This window comes from Lacerta agilis, chromosome 4 (genome assembly GCF_009819535.1).
Source record: "Lacerta agilis isolate rLacAgi1 chromosome 4, rLacAgi1.pri, whole genome shotgun sequence".
NCBI classification, from domain to species: Eukaryota; Metazoa; Chordata; class Lepidosauria; order Squamata; family Lacertidae; genus Lacerta; species Lacerta agilis.
Window position 1 is genome coordinate 63341252 of NC_046315.1, and position 17912 is coordinate 63359163.

At 41.7% G+C, this 17912-nt stretch overlaps 1 protein-coding gene across 1 annotated transcript; it reads right to left on the reverse strand.

Annotated features, from left to right (window-relative positions):
* Positions 1-1528: 1528 nt before the first annotated feature.
* On the reverse strand, positions 1529-12916 carry BEND2 (BEN domain containing 2). The gene is made up of 12 exons (XM_033147334.1): positions 12729-12916; positions 9596-9757; positions 9052-9197; positions 8452-8520; positions 8224-8298; positions 7855-7959; positions 6466-7240; positions 5539-5739; positions 4502-4623; positions 3839-4031; positions 3053-3256; positions 1529-2037 (listed from the first exon to the last, which is right to left on the reverse strand). Exons 1-12 carry the CDS (start codon positions 12739-12741, stop codon positions 1868-1870), a joined length of 2235 nt encoding a protein of 744 aa, XP_033003225.1. The 5' UTR covers positions 12742-12916; the 3' UTR covers positions 1529-1867.
* Between the last annotated feature and the right edge of the window lie 4996 nt (positions 12917-17912).

Sequence of the window (17912 nt, forward strand, 5' to 3'; positions counted from 1 at the left end):
AGGATACAGTCCAGAGTCAAACCCAAAGCACAGTCCTGTAGATGTCCAGGAGCATCCAAGCCAAGGCCCATCAACATGGGCTGCTGAGCAGACAGCACTTCAGCTCTGTTTCACTTTTATACTTTGCATGCTGATTGCAGCATCTGGGCTTGATGACGCATGTGACCCTCACCTGTTCCAAGCCTACTCCAGCTGAGGAATAATGCACTTCCTCCCAGAGCTAGCAAGCTCCACCTGGCCAGCTAGTGATCTATAGGCTCTTGCTTGCCTCAGCCTCCTAGAGTGCCACTCCCACTCAGAGTCTGCCGTGTTCATGGAGACAGGGGTTCCTCTGCTGGTTCCTGTGCACTGACCCCCATCCCCTCCATCACCCTGTGAATACTTCTTTCACCATCCCCTGCTTGCCCCAGTGTTTCCCCATCCCAGCTACACCCCTTGCTGGGATCCTGTTCCTTCTCCCTGTCGTCCTGCCAGTTCACGACTGGTGAAACGAAAGGGTGGGGGGAAAAGATATAAACCAGTTTTGGTACCAGGAAAAATAAGTTAGCATTTTTTGGTCCTTTATTCAGTTGTGGATATCTGCTACCACTCACTCAGACTCAACACTGTTTAGGCAGACCCTGCATGAACTGCATAATTCACTTTCTGATATTGTACAACATTTCACTATGTACTGAAAGTGCTCCCAAATTAAAATTATACCCCATGTGAAAAATTTACACATCAGAAAGAAGGCTAACCACCTGGTATAGATGCACAAGGAATTAACCCACAGAGAACTTGTATTCCTTCAAAAACTCAGGAAAACATCCACTTTGTGCTCCTCCTTAGGCTTCCATTACAGTGGTACCTTGGTTCTCAAACTCAATCCGTTCCAGAAGTCTGTTCCAAAACCAAAGTGTTCTAGACTTTTAAAAACAACCCCTAAAACAGCAATTAAACATGAATTTTCCTATCTAACAAGACCATTAATCCATAAAATGAAAGCAATAATCAGTGTACTGTACTATAAAATAAATAAGACAGTATTGTAGATGATAATTTATTTATTTTTTTAAAAAAATCATCTTCTTACCTGCACTGATGATAGTCATTGTTTGGATGGGGGGATTTTATCCATTTCTGCAGTCACTCACTCACTCACTCACTCAATCAACCAATCAATCAATAGCTGAACTGGGTTCCACACAGTCACAAAAACAAATGAACCGAAAAAGCCCCAAAAACAAAAATGCAAAATAAATAGCAGAAACAAAAGTGCCAAACCTAATCCATTACGGAAGTCTGTTTGACTTCCAAAATGTTTGAAAACCAAGGCACAGCTTCTGATTGGTGCAGACGCCCCGGAAACAATGGCCGACAGCCACATCAGACGTTCAGCTTCCGAAAAACATTCAAAAATCGTAACACTTACTTCTGGGTTTTCGGCGTTTGAAAACCAAGGTACCACTGTATTGTACCTTGTAACCCATGTCCAGTGTAACTAACACACACACACACACACACACACACACACACACACACACACCATTTGCATGTAATTTCTCTTAGGAATAGCATTTCTCAGCAGAAGACACTGTGCATCAAGAATTAGTTTCCTTAATGCCTGTCATCCTCTACAGCAGACAGAAGCATCACTGACACTAGAAACCTAATTCTTACTCTGATCTATAAAATTTCATCTTGTTAAGAATACTAAAACTCTTCAGTTGATAGCTACTGAAAATAAACTATTTTACCACATCTTGAAAAAAGTCCACTGTGACTGTAGCAGAGGCTACACCTAAAACAATTATGGCTGACAGACTAGACATTTGCTTTTATATTGTTATACTGCGACAGGGTTTCACAGGGAACATTTTGAACTTCATGACAGTGGAGGTGGTTTAGCTGATACTTTGCTTTGGACTCCAGATGAGGCCTTTTTATGGTCAAATCTCAGGCTGCGAATAGTGCTGTTTATAGCTGCAACACATGCTTTCCAGTCAGATCCAGTTTCCTTCAGCTCAAAAGATGGGTAAGTCTCTTGCAGAAAGTCTAATTAAAGAAAAAAGCAAGTTACAAATTATTGTTTATTCAAGTTTCATATTGCTTAGTAAGTATTGAGTTATACGCTGTTCAGATCAGGCAAATTAAAGGCATCCAACTTTGAAGAGGAAATGCCACAGTACCCGTAACTGCTTCTGAGAAGCAACTACTAAATCAGGAATCCTACAAATGAGCAGTAAATGCCTTTTGAAAGAGCCTCATCAACATGATTGCTCCTCTGGTGCTGTGGAGCCCTGGTATCCTAGGGAGCAGTGTGTGATGAAACAGGATGGAAGATGGTGGCACAGAACTTGCTCCAAAGCTGACTGAGCAGATTAGGGCGCATAATTAGACCTACCATGTGGCAATAAGGGCAGCAAAGAAGTCCTACTTCACAGCCTCTAGTAATCATCCAGCAGAGCTCTTATGGACCATCTGGAATCTGGTCTCATGTGCTGGTGGGGACGGGCATTTGGAGGCCTGCTTTGACCATTTGGTCCATTATTTTGAGGATAAAGTCACTTGACACTGCAGCAATTTAGATGCTGCCATTATTGTAACAATTCCACCTGGATCACTGAAATCTCTTCTGGTGGGTTGGCCTGAGATTTGGTTGGCCTATGCAGTAAAGACCAAACCTTGCAAGTGGCAGGCCCTGCTGTGGAAACGCCCTACAAGTAGAGGTTTGGCAGGAAGTTTCCCTGCCTCCTTTTAGACATATTCTGGAAGAGCTCCACAATACGAATTTCTCTTTTTCACCAACCAGTATCTCCTGATGTTTTACTAATGTTTTAAATCTTATGGATACATTTAATGATTTTATTATATTTTGTATACCACCCTGATATATATCGTTAAAGAGCAGTTTATAAATATTTGAATAATTATTTCACAGCCTGACAGCTCAGTCCTATATAATGTCTGCTCAGAACCAAATGGCACTGAGTTCCATGGGGGTTACTCTCCCGTTAAATTGCCTTTAGGGATTGCCGTCTGAATCTCTCCTATTGGAACCGTTACTGACCTCTAAGAGCATTTATTTTGTTGCAGTCCAGTGGATGTGTGCCACGGTCCAGGTTGCCATACACATTGCTTTTTATCAGGATATTCTCTGTGAACAGATGACGTATCAGGTAGCGTGCTGAAAGTTCTGGCCGAATTTTTCCCTTGGCTGCATAAATAACTGAAAAGGGCAACTGGACATTCCTTGATGGGTTCCCAAGGTGTGCTGGAGAGGAGGTATTATTATGATTATGAAAAAGATTTCAAACCCTGTTCTTTAAGCAGAATGGCTCAAGAATGGTTGACAAATGCCAGCCCTAAGACTGTCAGCCTGAAAGCAGGGACCATCTGAAAAGCTTAGATATCTAACTATTCTGTTTTGTTCTAAGTGGAATGGTTTCATGTTTGTTTTCAAAACTGATTAAAAATGAAGAGTTCTGTGTCTACCATGAGCAGATTCCTCATAATTCTATATTTCTGAAATGCCTAAGGAGATAACTAAAACAAACCCATGTCTGCATGTTCAGTCTAAACTGAAGCAGGGAAAAAATGAAGGAAGATTTATCAGTCAGACTGCTAAAAATCTAATTTAACTTGTGAGCTACCCAGCTAGGTATAACCCACCAGCCACTACTATGCTCTGCAAGCTGCTTGATCTCTCTCTCCCCCCCCCCCCCTTCTTTCCCTCTTAGGCAGACAAGGGGGGAAATGCAGGTCGTTAAATGCCTGGAGGATTGGTTTACTGTGTTTGCGTACTGCATATGGCTTGCACAGTTCATACATGGAAAACGAAGGTTCAGCAGCTTACCCATTGGCTCTAAAGAAGGCGGTTCACTAGAAGAAGGTGTGTGATGGAGATTATTATCCCCTGTTGAATTTTGAAGCTGGTTTGATACTGAACTGGTTTGAGAATTGATGTCACTCTCTTCCCCAATATCAATTAAATCTACACACATGGATGTGTCTGGAGCTTCAGGAGCTTTCTCTTTTCCCTCAGTGATCTAGGAAGCAATGCAGCAGGGAGGAATATTTCCACAACTAATGTAAAAAATGCAGCAATAAACCTCTACAAATAATGACAGCTATGACAAATATCATAAGGAAGAAACTCAAATGAATTAAAGCAAGAATAATATTGTCTAGTATTTTCAATTGAGTAAGCTATGTTATTTTTGCTCTTGGCAATAGCAGTTGAAGGAGTCCACTGACACAGTAGCAAAAGAGGTAGGCATTCTTCTGTAAATTCTCTATTCAATTTGAAACATTCGGAGCAAAGGCCGTGAATCACTACTTCAGTAACTAGAGATCTATAAATATTTTGTATCAACGAGCCTGAAACATGCGTAATACTTTCTGGATCACAGTGTTTATTATTAACTTCTGATTTCAAACTTAAAATAACTGCTGTCAGAGCAATTCAGTGTGGGTTAGGATGTGTTTATAGAGGCGTCAACACAAAGAAATAACTTACTGAACTTGTTTTGCTTTCATAACGTAAGCAGCGGATCATTGCATTCACATTTGTAACACAGGTTTTCCAGTCTTTCCCACGCTCACTTAGATCATAACTTGGGAAAGAAGCAGCAAGAAATTCTGCATTCAAAAACACAATTATTATTTTTTAAAGCACACTTACTTTACTATGAAACACTGCACTTCTGTTTTAATTAAACCATTGTATCCATTTTGAGAGCTGGTATAACAACAACAACAACAACAACAATTTATAATAATAATTTATTATTTATACCCCACCCATCTGGGGTATAAATTGAAATATTGAACTGATTATAAATTGAGTATAAATTGAACTGATTACCTGATTATAACTAGACAAAGGTGAATAGGTAGTCAAATATGTTAAGAGTATTTCAGCAAGCAAAGAAAACCGTATTTCATCTGAACTGAATTAAGTGCATGTATACCATCAGGCAAATTTGTTTGCTCTAGTTGCAATAGGAACTGCCATTTTTGTGTGTAAATGTATGAAAACATGTTTTTTTAATACTTGCAAGTATAATCAGACAATGGCAAGTTAAAGGCAACATTAGGGAAAGAATGTCTGCAGAGGAGAAAAAGTGTCCAGAGAGGGTGGTGTTTAAACCTTCTCCTATTCACTGATTCTCCCCCTTTCCATTGTCTCCTAGCCATATTTCTTTCTGTTGTTCTAGGCAGCTGGGGGGGGGGGGAGGGAGAAAACCACTTGAGAAGGAATTGTGGATAAGAACTGGCAGGGAAATGATTAAGCACTTTTTTTCTTGGCTACTTCCTACCTACTGTTCTACGCTACCTATAAATATTGGGAGAAAACATGAAACTGGAAACCCTGTCTGAGTCTTATGTAGTTCTGGCCTAAGGAACTACCAAGGGTTGAAAATCTAACCCCTTCTCTTAAACCAGTGTGACATCAGATGGTGGCGAGCGTCCCAGGGGTGTGTGCCGGCGAGCGTCCTGGGATGACACCCAGGGCGGACTGCCCCCATCTTGCTCTGCTACTGTGTGACATACCTCTGATTGCAGCGACCTTGTTTGGGTCTAGTGTCCTGCGTCCTCGAGCCCTTGTACCCATAACACTGCATAGCAATGTTTCTTTTGGGAACAAAACCCGGACCAAGTAGCGTGCAGCATACTTTGGCATGGTCTTTTGCCACGCTTTCATCAAATAGTTGCCAAGGACCTTCACATTCCGCTTTGGATCACCAATGAACTCTAGATAAAGGAAAACATTAGAAGAGTATTAAAACAAAATTGCACTGCACCCACTGCAAGTCTTCCAAAGTGCCATTCTGGGCTTCTAACATTTCACAGACATGGTCCATGTGTTTGGATGCTTCCGCCCCCCACCCCCTGCCCAGGTCCAGTAAAGACATAATTTTTCTAACCTCTTAACCATGATTAAGAGACTGGGAATAAAATATCAAGAACAAACTTAGTTGGTCTCCAAGGTGCTACTGGAAGGAATTTTTTTATTTTGTATTGACTGAATAAAAAAGAAAAGGATGCAACACAGAAGCACCTTTTAAAACAGTGCCAGGCTGAGTGATGACAGGGAAATGATTGGAGGACAGTGGCTGCTATGAAAATACAACCTGCCATTATGCCCTTGTGATGCCTCCACCAAAGGGCAGGTACAATAGGGATGCCTTTTGCCTTTATGGAGCAGGAAGTGAGAAAGCAGAACATTGGTGCTATGAGAAACAGCACAGCTGTCAACTTTTCCCTTTTCTTGCGAGGAATCCTATTCGGAATAAGGGAATTTCCCTTAAATAAGGGAAAAATTGACAGATATGGAAACAGTGGGTGGCTACCTTTTCAGTTTAATATAAGGATCCCTGTGCATGCAAAAGAGTGGAATTAAAGAAGGAATTAAGAGTATGCCCCTAAATCATGATTACAAGTGCTAAACACATTATTCTTATGAAAACTGTAACTCACCAAAATTATGACTCATAGAAGAAGAAGAGGGTACCTCATTACTAATATCTGTAACACCGGTTGACGTTCTGTAAGTTACCAGCATTTTTTTTCTCTCCAAACTGGTTTCAGGTAATATCACTGGTGAGGGTACAGCTGAAGATTCTACCTGAGCTGGACTATCAACTGCTGTAGTTGAAAGACTAGCTTGTGAAGGAAGGTCAGGCATCTTATTAGCTGTAACTGGTGCATACAATAAATGACTAGAGGCAACTGCTGAACTGGCAGAAACAGATGATGATGAGGGTGGCTCATTACGAATACTTCTACTTCCAGGTGAACTTTGGTAAGTCACTGTCCTATTGTTTCTCTCCAAACTAGCGGCCGGTGGTGTAGATGCTACTGATGACACCACTGGTGAGGCTATTGCCAAAGATGCCCCAGTAACAGAGCTTTTGTTGACTAAGGTTGTTAGATTGGTTTGTGAAGGAATATCAGGCATGTCACTAGCCATGTTGAATGGGGGACACAGTGAATGGGTGGAAACAATTGTAGGAAGTGGTGGACTCTGCCTGTGCGCAGGGGGCTGTGATTCAGGTTGAAGAGTGTGTGGAACTGGCTTGACTGCAGATCTGGTCAAAATAGGAGCTCTTTGTAGCTTAACCTTCATGGGTTGGCTCTGACATCCATGCCCAGGGGATAAGATCTGACTTGGCCTTCTTTCTGTTGCCTTCTGGATTCTGATTTTTCCAGGTGAGAGATTTCTAGGACTTCTGTATGTAAACCCAAGTGGCCTCTGAAAAGGAGAGAAAAACATTGAGCAAACACCCCAACTTGCCAGACTGCTTGGCATTAGCCCGATTTGAAACAGTGGAGATTATCATCAGGTGAGCACATACTGGAAGCAGGAACACTCAAATGCTATGCTTTAAACAGAACTGAATTTATATGTTCAGCTTTGTTTTGTATCATGTTTTGTTAGCCATCTTAATCATAGTCTATTTGTAGCTCAAGCTATATAAAGTTATTTCAGCAACTTTGAAAAAAGTTATACAATATAGGCTAGCCTTTTGTATGCAAACATTAGGTTTATGTTTTTGTGCAATGTTTTCCTATTACTATATACACAATCTTGCATTGTAATAGAAACAAAACTTGGGCCCTGTTAGATGTATTGTGCTATCCCAAGCTGTACACAGTTACCTGCCTCTGGTACAGGGTTAGGGATGCACAGGGATAGGGGACATGTGCCCTAGAAATACTGTTAGACTACAGCTCCAATCACCCCTGGCTCTAGTGCCTGGCCAGATTAGAAGCTTAATGCCATTTTTAAATCACCATGAAAGACAATAAGAAAATTAACAAAACAACAACAAAAACTAACTGCAACTACAGCAACTTAATACTCACTGGTTTTAAAAGTAAAGGCTTTAACCGGGTGTGTTGCATTTCTGAGACCTTGCGATGAAGGCTCTCAAACTTCTCATCCAGTTTCAGAATGGCATCATACATGGCCTGCAAACATACATTTATTTATGTCAAATTGGAAGAGAGATTCAAAGCCAGCTGGAACTCAAGGGAGAAGACCAGGAAGCTGGTGCCTAAACCGACTTCTTGTTTTGGAAGAACTTATAAAAGCAAGGATGGAGAACCAGAAGTTGCTAGACTCAAACTCCTGTCTACCCCAGCCAATGGTGAGGGTGTAATGACATTTGGAGGGCCACACATTCCCTATACATGACAAATGGCTTCTCAAACAAACAATGGATGGCACAGTACCTGACAATAATTAAGGACTTCCGTAAGAGTTTTCTGCTGATCTCCTGCACATGAAGCTTCAGATACAACACTTCCCTAGAGTAAAGACAATGAAAATGTAATCCTAGTCACAGAAAGAATTGAAACAAAAATGATAAAATAAACCTCAAATTTAAAAGAAAGCAATATTTTAATTTGAGCAGTTCCTCCTACAGAGAGGCTATACATTTTTTTTTTAAGTATACATACACATTCATAATCTGGGTCGTATTCATAAATAACATCTCCATCTTCATATTCAGGCTCTTTGGCTCTCATCTAATAAAAATATTGAAATAAATAATATAAATAACAAATTATAACTGATATGGCACTTATAATCATGTTATTATTGTTCCATGGGCTGACTAAGAAAAATTATTTTAATCCAAACTAAGTTTTGTTAAGAAAAACAGAACGCTGGTGCCACGCTGTGGATAAGAAATTCATTACATGGAAACGATCAATGTGCTCACCAGATACTGCTAATAGTTCACAGAAGGACAGTAAGCAGGGCTTATAGAAACAATCTGAATTGTTATATTTTTGTGTCATTTATTAGATACAAGTTTATATTTTAATGCTGGGATAAGCTGATTTCCGTCTTTTGCAGTCTACTTAAAAAAGCCCTTAAAACCCTAGAATCTCTGTGACCCACACATGTATTTTAAATTTATAAAGCAAGGGTGAATATTCAGTCTCCTTAACAGTTAAGGCAAAACTAACCTGTGTTAATTGAGTGCAATACTTGTTCTGCTAATTGAAGAAGTAATTTTCCTAAATACAAGTAATTTATTGGAATATACTTACCCCCGTTAGAGAGGATGCAAGTCGGCGCCTTTTACGTAAATAAACTAATTCCATTTGTTCTGGATTGCGACTGAGCCTTGGCCCACTTGTTGAAAGATTTACCTGTGATTCAGCTTGCTCCTCTATATCCAATAAATCTTCATTACCTTATAAAAATATAAGTTAGGCAGTGTCTTAATAATGCCTTAGATACCACTCAAGAAAGATTTAATTTAGTTTTATACCTCACTATCCCAATTAAAACAAAAGTATCTATACAGCATTTTACCATTACTTTGAAAGACTGCATGAACTTTGCTATGCAATATTTGAAATCCTAACCATAAGAAATCAGGTTTTCTGAAAACCAAACTTTTCCAGAAAATTTGATTCATTGTGGGTAAGATTTCAAAGCTGGCACTGGAAGGGTAGAAATCTGGAGGTTACAAATTTTGGCTTTGGTACAGTACCAAGGCCAGACAAAAATTATGCTTCCCTAGATAACATCACTGAACTAGGATGAAAAGTCATAACCATCTTTCAAAATGAAATTAAACGTAATTACCATATGTAAGATGAGTTACATAGTGACCATCACACTTCCCTCGAGTGTTTTGTTCCATTGACAGACACCCTCGTGTTTCAGGTCCATTTTTTGTATCTTCCATTTCTGAATCATCAATTATTACAGTGTTGTCATCATCTTCAGTGTGCACTGCAATATAGCCTAAAACATGCACACAGCAGGGGAGATGAATTAGATGCTATTAAGTAGTTTACACTTCCCTATATAAGCCCAACAGCCCAATGTATCTACAATAAAAGCCTTTTATTGAACCGTATAGATTGTCTACTTTACTTTATAATTTAACATAACGTAAATGAAGCAGCCTTCTCTCTCTCCCCACACCCCATTCAAGTTAATGAAGGGATTCGGTTGACTTGCACTACAATCACAAACCTCCACTTTCCACATGGAAAGTGAAGGTCTAGAGAAAATGGTTTTCAAATTAAGCACAGCTGCACGTTGATAAGTACTGCTCCTCCCAAGCAGTTATGACCAACCAGTCACTGAGAATAAAACTTCATTCCCACAGATTACCGTAACTCTCATTCACCAGAGGTTAAAGAGTAAAGATGAGGTGGGGCAGGGGGGAAGTGTAGTGAACCTGTTTTGCAGGTTTAAAGAGACTCACAGGTATAATAGCAATAATAGTGTGCAGCTGATTCATATGGAAATGCTCAGTAAAAGAACAATGCAGTAAGTTCATCATAAAAGTAGCCTGCAATATCACAAAATAAAGGGGCAGAAGTGAGGGCAGAAGGTTGGAACATGCATTGTGTGCATCACACAAAACCAAGAATCAGCATTGTACTGTACTTGGTGAAGGGAATGCTGGATTGTAGATTGGACCCAGGTCTTGCATCACTCATTTACTTCCTTATTAATTGCTTGGGGTACATTCCACTTTGTACCTTTTAGAAGCTGCACTTGCTTCACTTTTCCCTTGTCTCCCCTTTTATTTTAGGAGGGAGGCTTCGTGCAAAAAAAAAACAAAAAAAAAAAAACACAAAAAACTTACCAGTGGTAATATTGGAAAGGATGGTGTATTCATTTGACTTTTAGATTATGCAAAGCACATGCATGCACAATTATGCTCCTAATTGTCTCCTGAGTAGATCCACCCCCCCTCACCAATCTATTGAGCAAAGCACAGAATCCTAGTTTGACCTGGATACACAAAAATAGGAGTTAATTAAATGTCTTATTGGATGCTAAGACTTACAGTACCCTATCATTAGGTATGAAGCATTTAAATTTTACCACAAGAAAAAGTGTACCTCTTTTAAGGGACCCAAAACCCAAGGATCAATGACGGCCAAAGAAAAAGACATCAGAACAAAGATGACAGCTGTACCATTCAATATGGCTCCATTCAATGCTTTTGGGGGAACCCCCCCCCCTTTAAGGGAAAAATGTTTGTACTAAACACACCCACCCACCCCACTTTATTTTTTTTATGCTGCAATATACCAAAGCAGGTCTATGCAGATGTCTTGTTTCTGGTGTTAGAATGAGAATACATGGCCTAATACTTCCTGATTTTTTTAAAAAGTGTTCACAGTAACCACTATGTTTTAACTTTTGTGTTCAACAATTTATTGGTATGATCTCCCACCACTGGCTCTTTTGGATACTGTCTTGTTTAAATTGTTTGAAATAGCAGCTTGGAAATGAAAGAAAAAAAATTAAGCACCTTTGAAAGGAATAATTTCACCTTTCCATTCTTGTTTTCAAAGGCACCTTACAAAGTTATAGGAAAATTAAGCACACCACAAAGGTATAATTTCTACAACTCTCAGGAAGCTGCTGTTTTGAACACAGGGCTGGATTTAGTTTGATGAGGCCCTAAGCTACTGAAGGTAATGGGGCCCTTTATATGTCCAGCTGTCCTTTGTCAACAACAAATGGTAGCTTTTGTGTGTGTGGAATATATGCTATATGGTAATTTATGGACCCACCTAGCAGTTCGAAAGCACGTCAAAAGTGCAAGTAGATAAATAGGTACTCCAGTGGGAAGGTAAACAGCGTTTCCGTGCGCTGCTCTGGTTCACCAGAAGCGGCTTTGTCATGCTGGCCACATGACCCGGAAGCTGTACGCCGGCTCCCTTGGCCAGTAAAGCAAGATGAGCACTGCAACCCCAGAGTCGGACACAACTGGACCTGATGGTCAGGGGTCCCTTTACCTTTAATAGGTATCTAAAGCCATTTGCACATAACTAATAGGAGCCTACACAACACAAAACACTCTTGCTGTATGTAGGTTTTATTTTATTTGTTTTTTATCTTATGTTTTGGAAATGTACATCCAGGGTTTTTTCCCTTTAAATTTTTTGGGGGGCCCCAAGAAAGTGAGGCCCTAAGCTATAGCTTGTTTAGCTTATATGTAAATCCGGCACTGTCTGCGCAGTCGGAACAGCCCTTTTACTCTCGGCTTTAGTCTAAAGTTTAATGGACGACTGCGCTGCCGTTGTTCACATAATTGAGTGATGCTCACTTCTAAGGAAACACGCGTTAAGACTGCTCAGGGTGGCAGCAGTCTTGAGCCCCATCGAGCACAGGGGGACACACACCTGCTTCTTCCCGCCCCTCCGCACGAGAACGGCTTCCTTGAGCCACCTGCCGTGCAAAAGGATTCCTGGTGTTCTTCAGTGGCAACGCAAGCGCACGCGCAGTGGCGAGGCAGGCATTTTCGTACACGCTGTTCCTTCGCGTAGCACAAACCCAGCTACAGAAGGTGGATGCCCGCGTCCTCCCTACACTCCGCGATCACCAAGATAGATAGATTTCTTTATTCCCTCAGTTCAATAAGGTTTTATTCGCCCGCCAAAGAAATCTCCTCAAGCTTGTTGGCCTCGTTTCCCCCGCCCGTTAATCTCAAACAGCCTTGGTTCCCCACCCGCACTCCATTACAAGCGCCGACGTAACGCTGACAGACAAGCGCGCTGCGCAATAGCAGCGCCGCTGAGCACGAGCGGGCCAATAAGAGATCAACACGGCGGTCGCGCCTCGCGAACGGCTCGGCTGCTTGAGCAACGGCCGTTTGCGCGTCCAGACGTTGGAAACGTTTCTTGTTTGCGCATGCGGCCAGGCGGCGGGTGGGCTCCCGGCTCCCTGTCCGTTTCTAGCTTCTTACCTTTCGCAGACATGGTGCCGAAAGAAAGGAGAAGGGAGGGGAGCCGCGAACGGTCACGACGCGGCGAGGCCCAGCGAGCGACGCAACAGACCCGGAGTCGGGACGCGGAAGCGGCCGCAGCGACGTGAGGCACAAAACAGTTTCGGTTACCCTTGCGGCTGCGCAGTAGGGACTTGGGCGCGTCTGGCAAACGGGCGCCCGAGGGAGGGCGCGCTGAGGTGCTGGTTTCGCCTGTCCCTTACAGCGTTTGCGGGAAACGGCCTTGAGAGAGCGCCCTTTCCTCCGTCGCCTCTCCCATCCCACGAGATTTCAGGATGTGGTGACAGCAAGCACACGTTCAACAGGCTCAACTATTCCCTCGCTGCTCTCTTCGTTCGGTTGTGAGAGGATTGCAGAGGGATTCAAGGAATGAAAGAAACCAGTACCTTGATCATGTGAGTTGCAGGTTAATTGGCTCACAAAGTTGCTTGCCTATAAGCAAATACTTACAGAGCATGAAGTGTGCTCTCACTGTTTTCAGGTGTTGTAGTAGACATTTTAGGAGAGACTTCCCTGAGTTCCGAAGAGTGCCTCTTTTAAGGTAGTGCTTGCCACCTGCAATTTTCATAAGTACTTCCATTCAAAATGGTAAAATTAGATCCCTTACAGCCCAGCACTAGTATTTGGTGTGTGTTGTGAGTTCTTTTCAAGTATCCTCCTTCCCATAGTACAGCAAAAACCCCACACGTTTGTTAAGTTACAAAAGGTGAAAGATTTATACGATCTGGAGAGAAACCAGAGTATAGAAATGAATAGTAATAATAAATCCCACTGCAAAAAAGGCACCTAGACATTCCATTGTGGCGACCGTAACCTAGGTTTAAGGTGCCACTTAGCAATTAGGTTTGATTGGGGTAGGCAACCTAAGGCCCGGGGGCCAGATGCAGCCCAATTGCCTTCTCAATCCTGCCTGTGGAATCAATGTATTTTTACATGAGTAGAATGTATCCTTTTATTTTTTAAATTTTTTTTTGTCTCATGCTCTTGGCAAAACTAGATCAACAATAGCAATGCTATTTCCTGCCCTGTATTTCTTTCCTCTGGAATATGAGCTCACTTCCAGCTGAACTCCATAAAGTTACTACACTTTCGTTTTTCAGGAAGGCCTTGAAAACCCACTTCTCCCTAGCTTACCTACAGAGAGTGGGTAAGTGTTGCATATTATTGTGTGCTGTTTGGCTGCTGTATTTTGTTAAAACTATTTTATTTCTACGCCAGATGTGTACCAATAGCTACTGGTTTTAGTGATATTGTGGTTGTATTGGTAGTTCCGTACAGTATTGTATATCATCTTATTACTGTTTATAAAGTTACATTTTAATTTGTGTGTAAACTCCCATGAGAAAGTTCAGCTTATAAAGGCAGCCTATGAATATTTTTTAATGAGAATGGTGTAAGTTACAAAAATCTTAGTGGAACTTTTGTGTGAGCCTGTGACCCAACTCCATTGACTGAAATAACACAAAGTTTTGGATCAGTTTTGTAGACTGTAGGTGCATTAAACATTTTTACATATATAAGACACATAGACAATTTCTACTATTTAGCATTTAGTAACAACAGAAGATTGAAATGTTATGTTTCTGCACAAAAGTATTTTAGATCACAATTTGATTTTGTTTTTGAATCCTAAGACAGACATAAAAGGGAAACTATGGGAACCGATGTGTGATTAGTGGGGATTTCTTTCAGAGATTATTTGTAGCAGTGAGAGCCCTAAAATCTAGATTTCAAACTTTTTGACCATAGTTAACCGTGACAGCAGCACACAAGCCTCTGCATGTTTAGTAAGCAATAACTTGAACAAAGGCTTGAATCCTGAAGTCATTCACTAGAGAGAGTAAGGCCTGTTGAAGACAGTGAGGCTTCTGAGTCTGACTAAACATGCATAGGATTGCATATACTGTACCCTGGAAATGGACCATTTATGCTTGGAATGGTACAAAAGGATAAAATAAAATCTGAGTAAAATAGCTTTTAAGAAACTGGTTTTGGTGTTTTAGTTTGATTTTTTTTGGGGGGTGTCTGATATCACAAGTGCTTAGGGTTGGGTATAGCAATACTAAATTCAGAATAATAAAGGTGGCTGTGTGTGCAAGTGGTATGATGAAGCTGGGGCTCTGCTATTGGTTGATGAACACTTGTGTATCTTTACCCTCTGCTTAATTTTCTTGTTTCTAGCACCTATCTGTTAGAAATGCTTTGTGGCCGAGTTGGGATTTTAACTTGCATCTAATGGTCCTATTCCAAAACTCCTACATTATAATACTGAGCAAAGATGAAATCTGAACAATGCATAATGAATTTGTGGAATCTGGTGCCACAATAGATTATGATGACCTATAACAAGAGTAATAAATGTGGTTTCCCCCAGATGTTTTTGGACTACAATACCCACCAGCCCCAGCCAGCATAACCAGTGGGGAGGGCTGATGGGAGTTGTAGTCTAACATCTGAAGGACACCACATTGGCTATCCCTGGCCTATAGTTTAGGTGGCTTTAAAAAGGGATTAGACAAATCCTTGGAGGAGTCTGCTGCAATCATGTTCTCATGTACTTGGGGGTATGTCCCCCTGAACTCAATGGATGGAGCTTCCTTCTGAGCAGACATACAGAGGATTGCACTATATGACTTATCGTTGGCTATAGATCAGGAGAGCTGTAGTCTACAGGTGATACTCAAAAAATTAGAATATCGTGGAAAAGTTCATTTATTTCAGGAATTCAACTTAAAAGGTGAAACTAACATATGAGATAGACTCATGACATGCAAAGTGAGAGATGTCAAGCCTTTATTTGTCATAATTGTGATGATTATGGCATACAGCTGATGAAAACCCCAAATTCAAAATCTCAGAAAATTAGAATATTAAATAAAATCATCAAAACAAGGATTGCAAATAGAACAATACTGGACCTCTGAAAAGTAGAAGCATGCATATGTACTCAGTACTTTGTTTGGGCCCCTTTTGCATCAATTACTGCCGCAGTGTGGCATGGCATGGATGCTATCAGGCTGTGGCACTGCTGAGGTGTTATGGAAGACCAGGATGCTTCAATAGTGGCCTTCAGCTCTTCTGCATTGCTCGGTCTCATATGTCTTATCTTTCTCTTGACAATGCCCCATAGATTCTCTATGGGGTTCAGGTCAGGTGAGTTTGCTGGCCAATCAAACGCAGTAATCCCATGGGCATTGAACCAGGTTTTTGTATTTTTGGCAGTGTGGGCGGGTGCCAAGTCCTGCTGGAAAATGAAGTCAGCATCCCCATAAAGCTCATCTGTGGAAGGAAGCATGAAATGCTCCAAAATCTCCTGGTAGATGTGAGGGATCCTATTCCCTCCCCTTTCGATACTTCCCCAACCGTGACTCTCCCTAAGTTTCACTGTCCACTAGGATGAATCCTTCAGTGGTTATATGGGAGTGTCTCTGGGGTACCTCAGTGCTTTACGTTCGAAACAACTCTTGCCACCTTTGGGATCTCCCGCCCTGGGTTCCCAAACTACTGCAGCTTGCCTTCCCTTTTTGGCAACTGCGTGGCACCTTTGGCTTCCCTGCCCAGTCCTCTGTATGCCAGGAAAATAAGCCACCCGTTCCCTCTATCACAGGAAACCCTTAGTGCTTTTCCCCTCAGCCACACCTCTTGAGGCACTGACGCACTGCCACAGTCAGCGAACGTTTAAGCACTTTTAACTTTATTAAGGTAACTTGAAAACATGGATGTCTTGAGTTATTACTGGTACAAATCTTCTTATATAATTCAGCTCAGTTATAATCTTTCCTGCATCCCGTTAGCAATGGTAATGACCTTTCCTCCCATTCCCCAAAGACTAACCTCCCAGTTTCTCTTTCTAACCTCCACCCCCAACTGCCAAACCCCCAACTGCCTTTCTAGGTTGTTCCCCCTCCTTTTAGAATGCCAAGTAGCTCCGCCTCCCAGGGAACACCTACCTAACATGGGAGTGATAGGTTAACCCATGATAAACCAGGCCTTATTCCGCCACAGTAGACGGCTGCGTTGACCCTGGACTTAATAAAGCACAGTGGACCAACACCAGCAGATGACATGGCTCCCCAAATCAACACAGACTGTGGAAACTTTACACTGGACTTCAAGCATCTGGCATTGTGTGCCTCCCCATTCTTCTTCCAGACTCTGGGTCCTTGGTTTCCAAATGAGATGCAAAAGTTGCTCTCATCAGAAAAGAGGACTTGAGACCACTGAGCAACAGACCAGTTCTTTTTTTCTGTAGCCCAGGTAAGATGCTTCTGATGTTGTTTCTTGTTCAAGAGTGGCTTGACAAGAGGAATGCGACATCTGAAGCCCATCTCCAGGATCCGTCTGTGTGTGGTGGCTCTGGATGCACTAACTCCAGCCTCAGTCCACTCCTTGTGAAAGTCCCCAACACGTTTGAATGGTCCTTTCCTGACAATCCTCTCCAGGCTGTGGTCCTCCCTGCTGCTTATGCATCTTTTTCTTCCACCTTTTCCCCTTCCGCATAACGTTCCATTAATGTGCTTTGATACAGCACTTTGGGAACATCCAACTTCTTCTGCAATTACCGGTACCTTTTGAGGCTTTTCCTACTTATGGAGGGTCTCAATGATGGTTTTCTGCACAACTGTCAGGTCAGCAGCCTTTCCCATGATTGTGATTCCTACTGAAGCAGACTGAGAAACCATTTAAAGGCTCAGGAACCCTTTGCAAATGTTATGGATTGAGTACTGCACCTTTTCACAATATTCTAATTTTCTGAGATTGTGAATTTGGGGTTTTCATCAGCTGTACGCCATAATCATCACAATTATAACAAATAAAGGCTTGACATACCTCACTTTGCATGTCATGAGTTTATCTCATATATTAGTTTCACCTTTTAAGTTGAATTCCTGAAATAAATGAACTTTTCCAAGATATTCTAATTTTTCGAGTTTCACCTGTACTTCTAGGCATACATTTGAAGTACCAGCTGGTAGGGAGCAACTGTAAGGAAGGGCCATTTCTTTCATGCCCCTGTTTGTGAGCTTCCCAGAGACATTTGGTTGGCTGTGGTAGGAAAGGGGATGTTGGATCAGGCAGACCTTTGGTCTGACCCAGCAGTGCGGCTCTTGAATTGATTGCAGTGAAGCGAAGAGAATGGAGAAG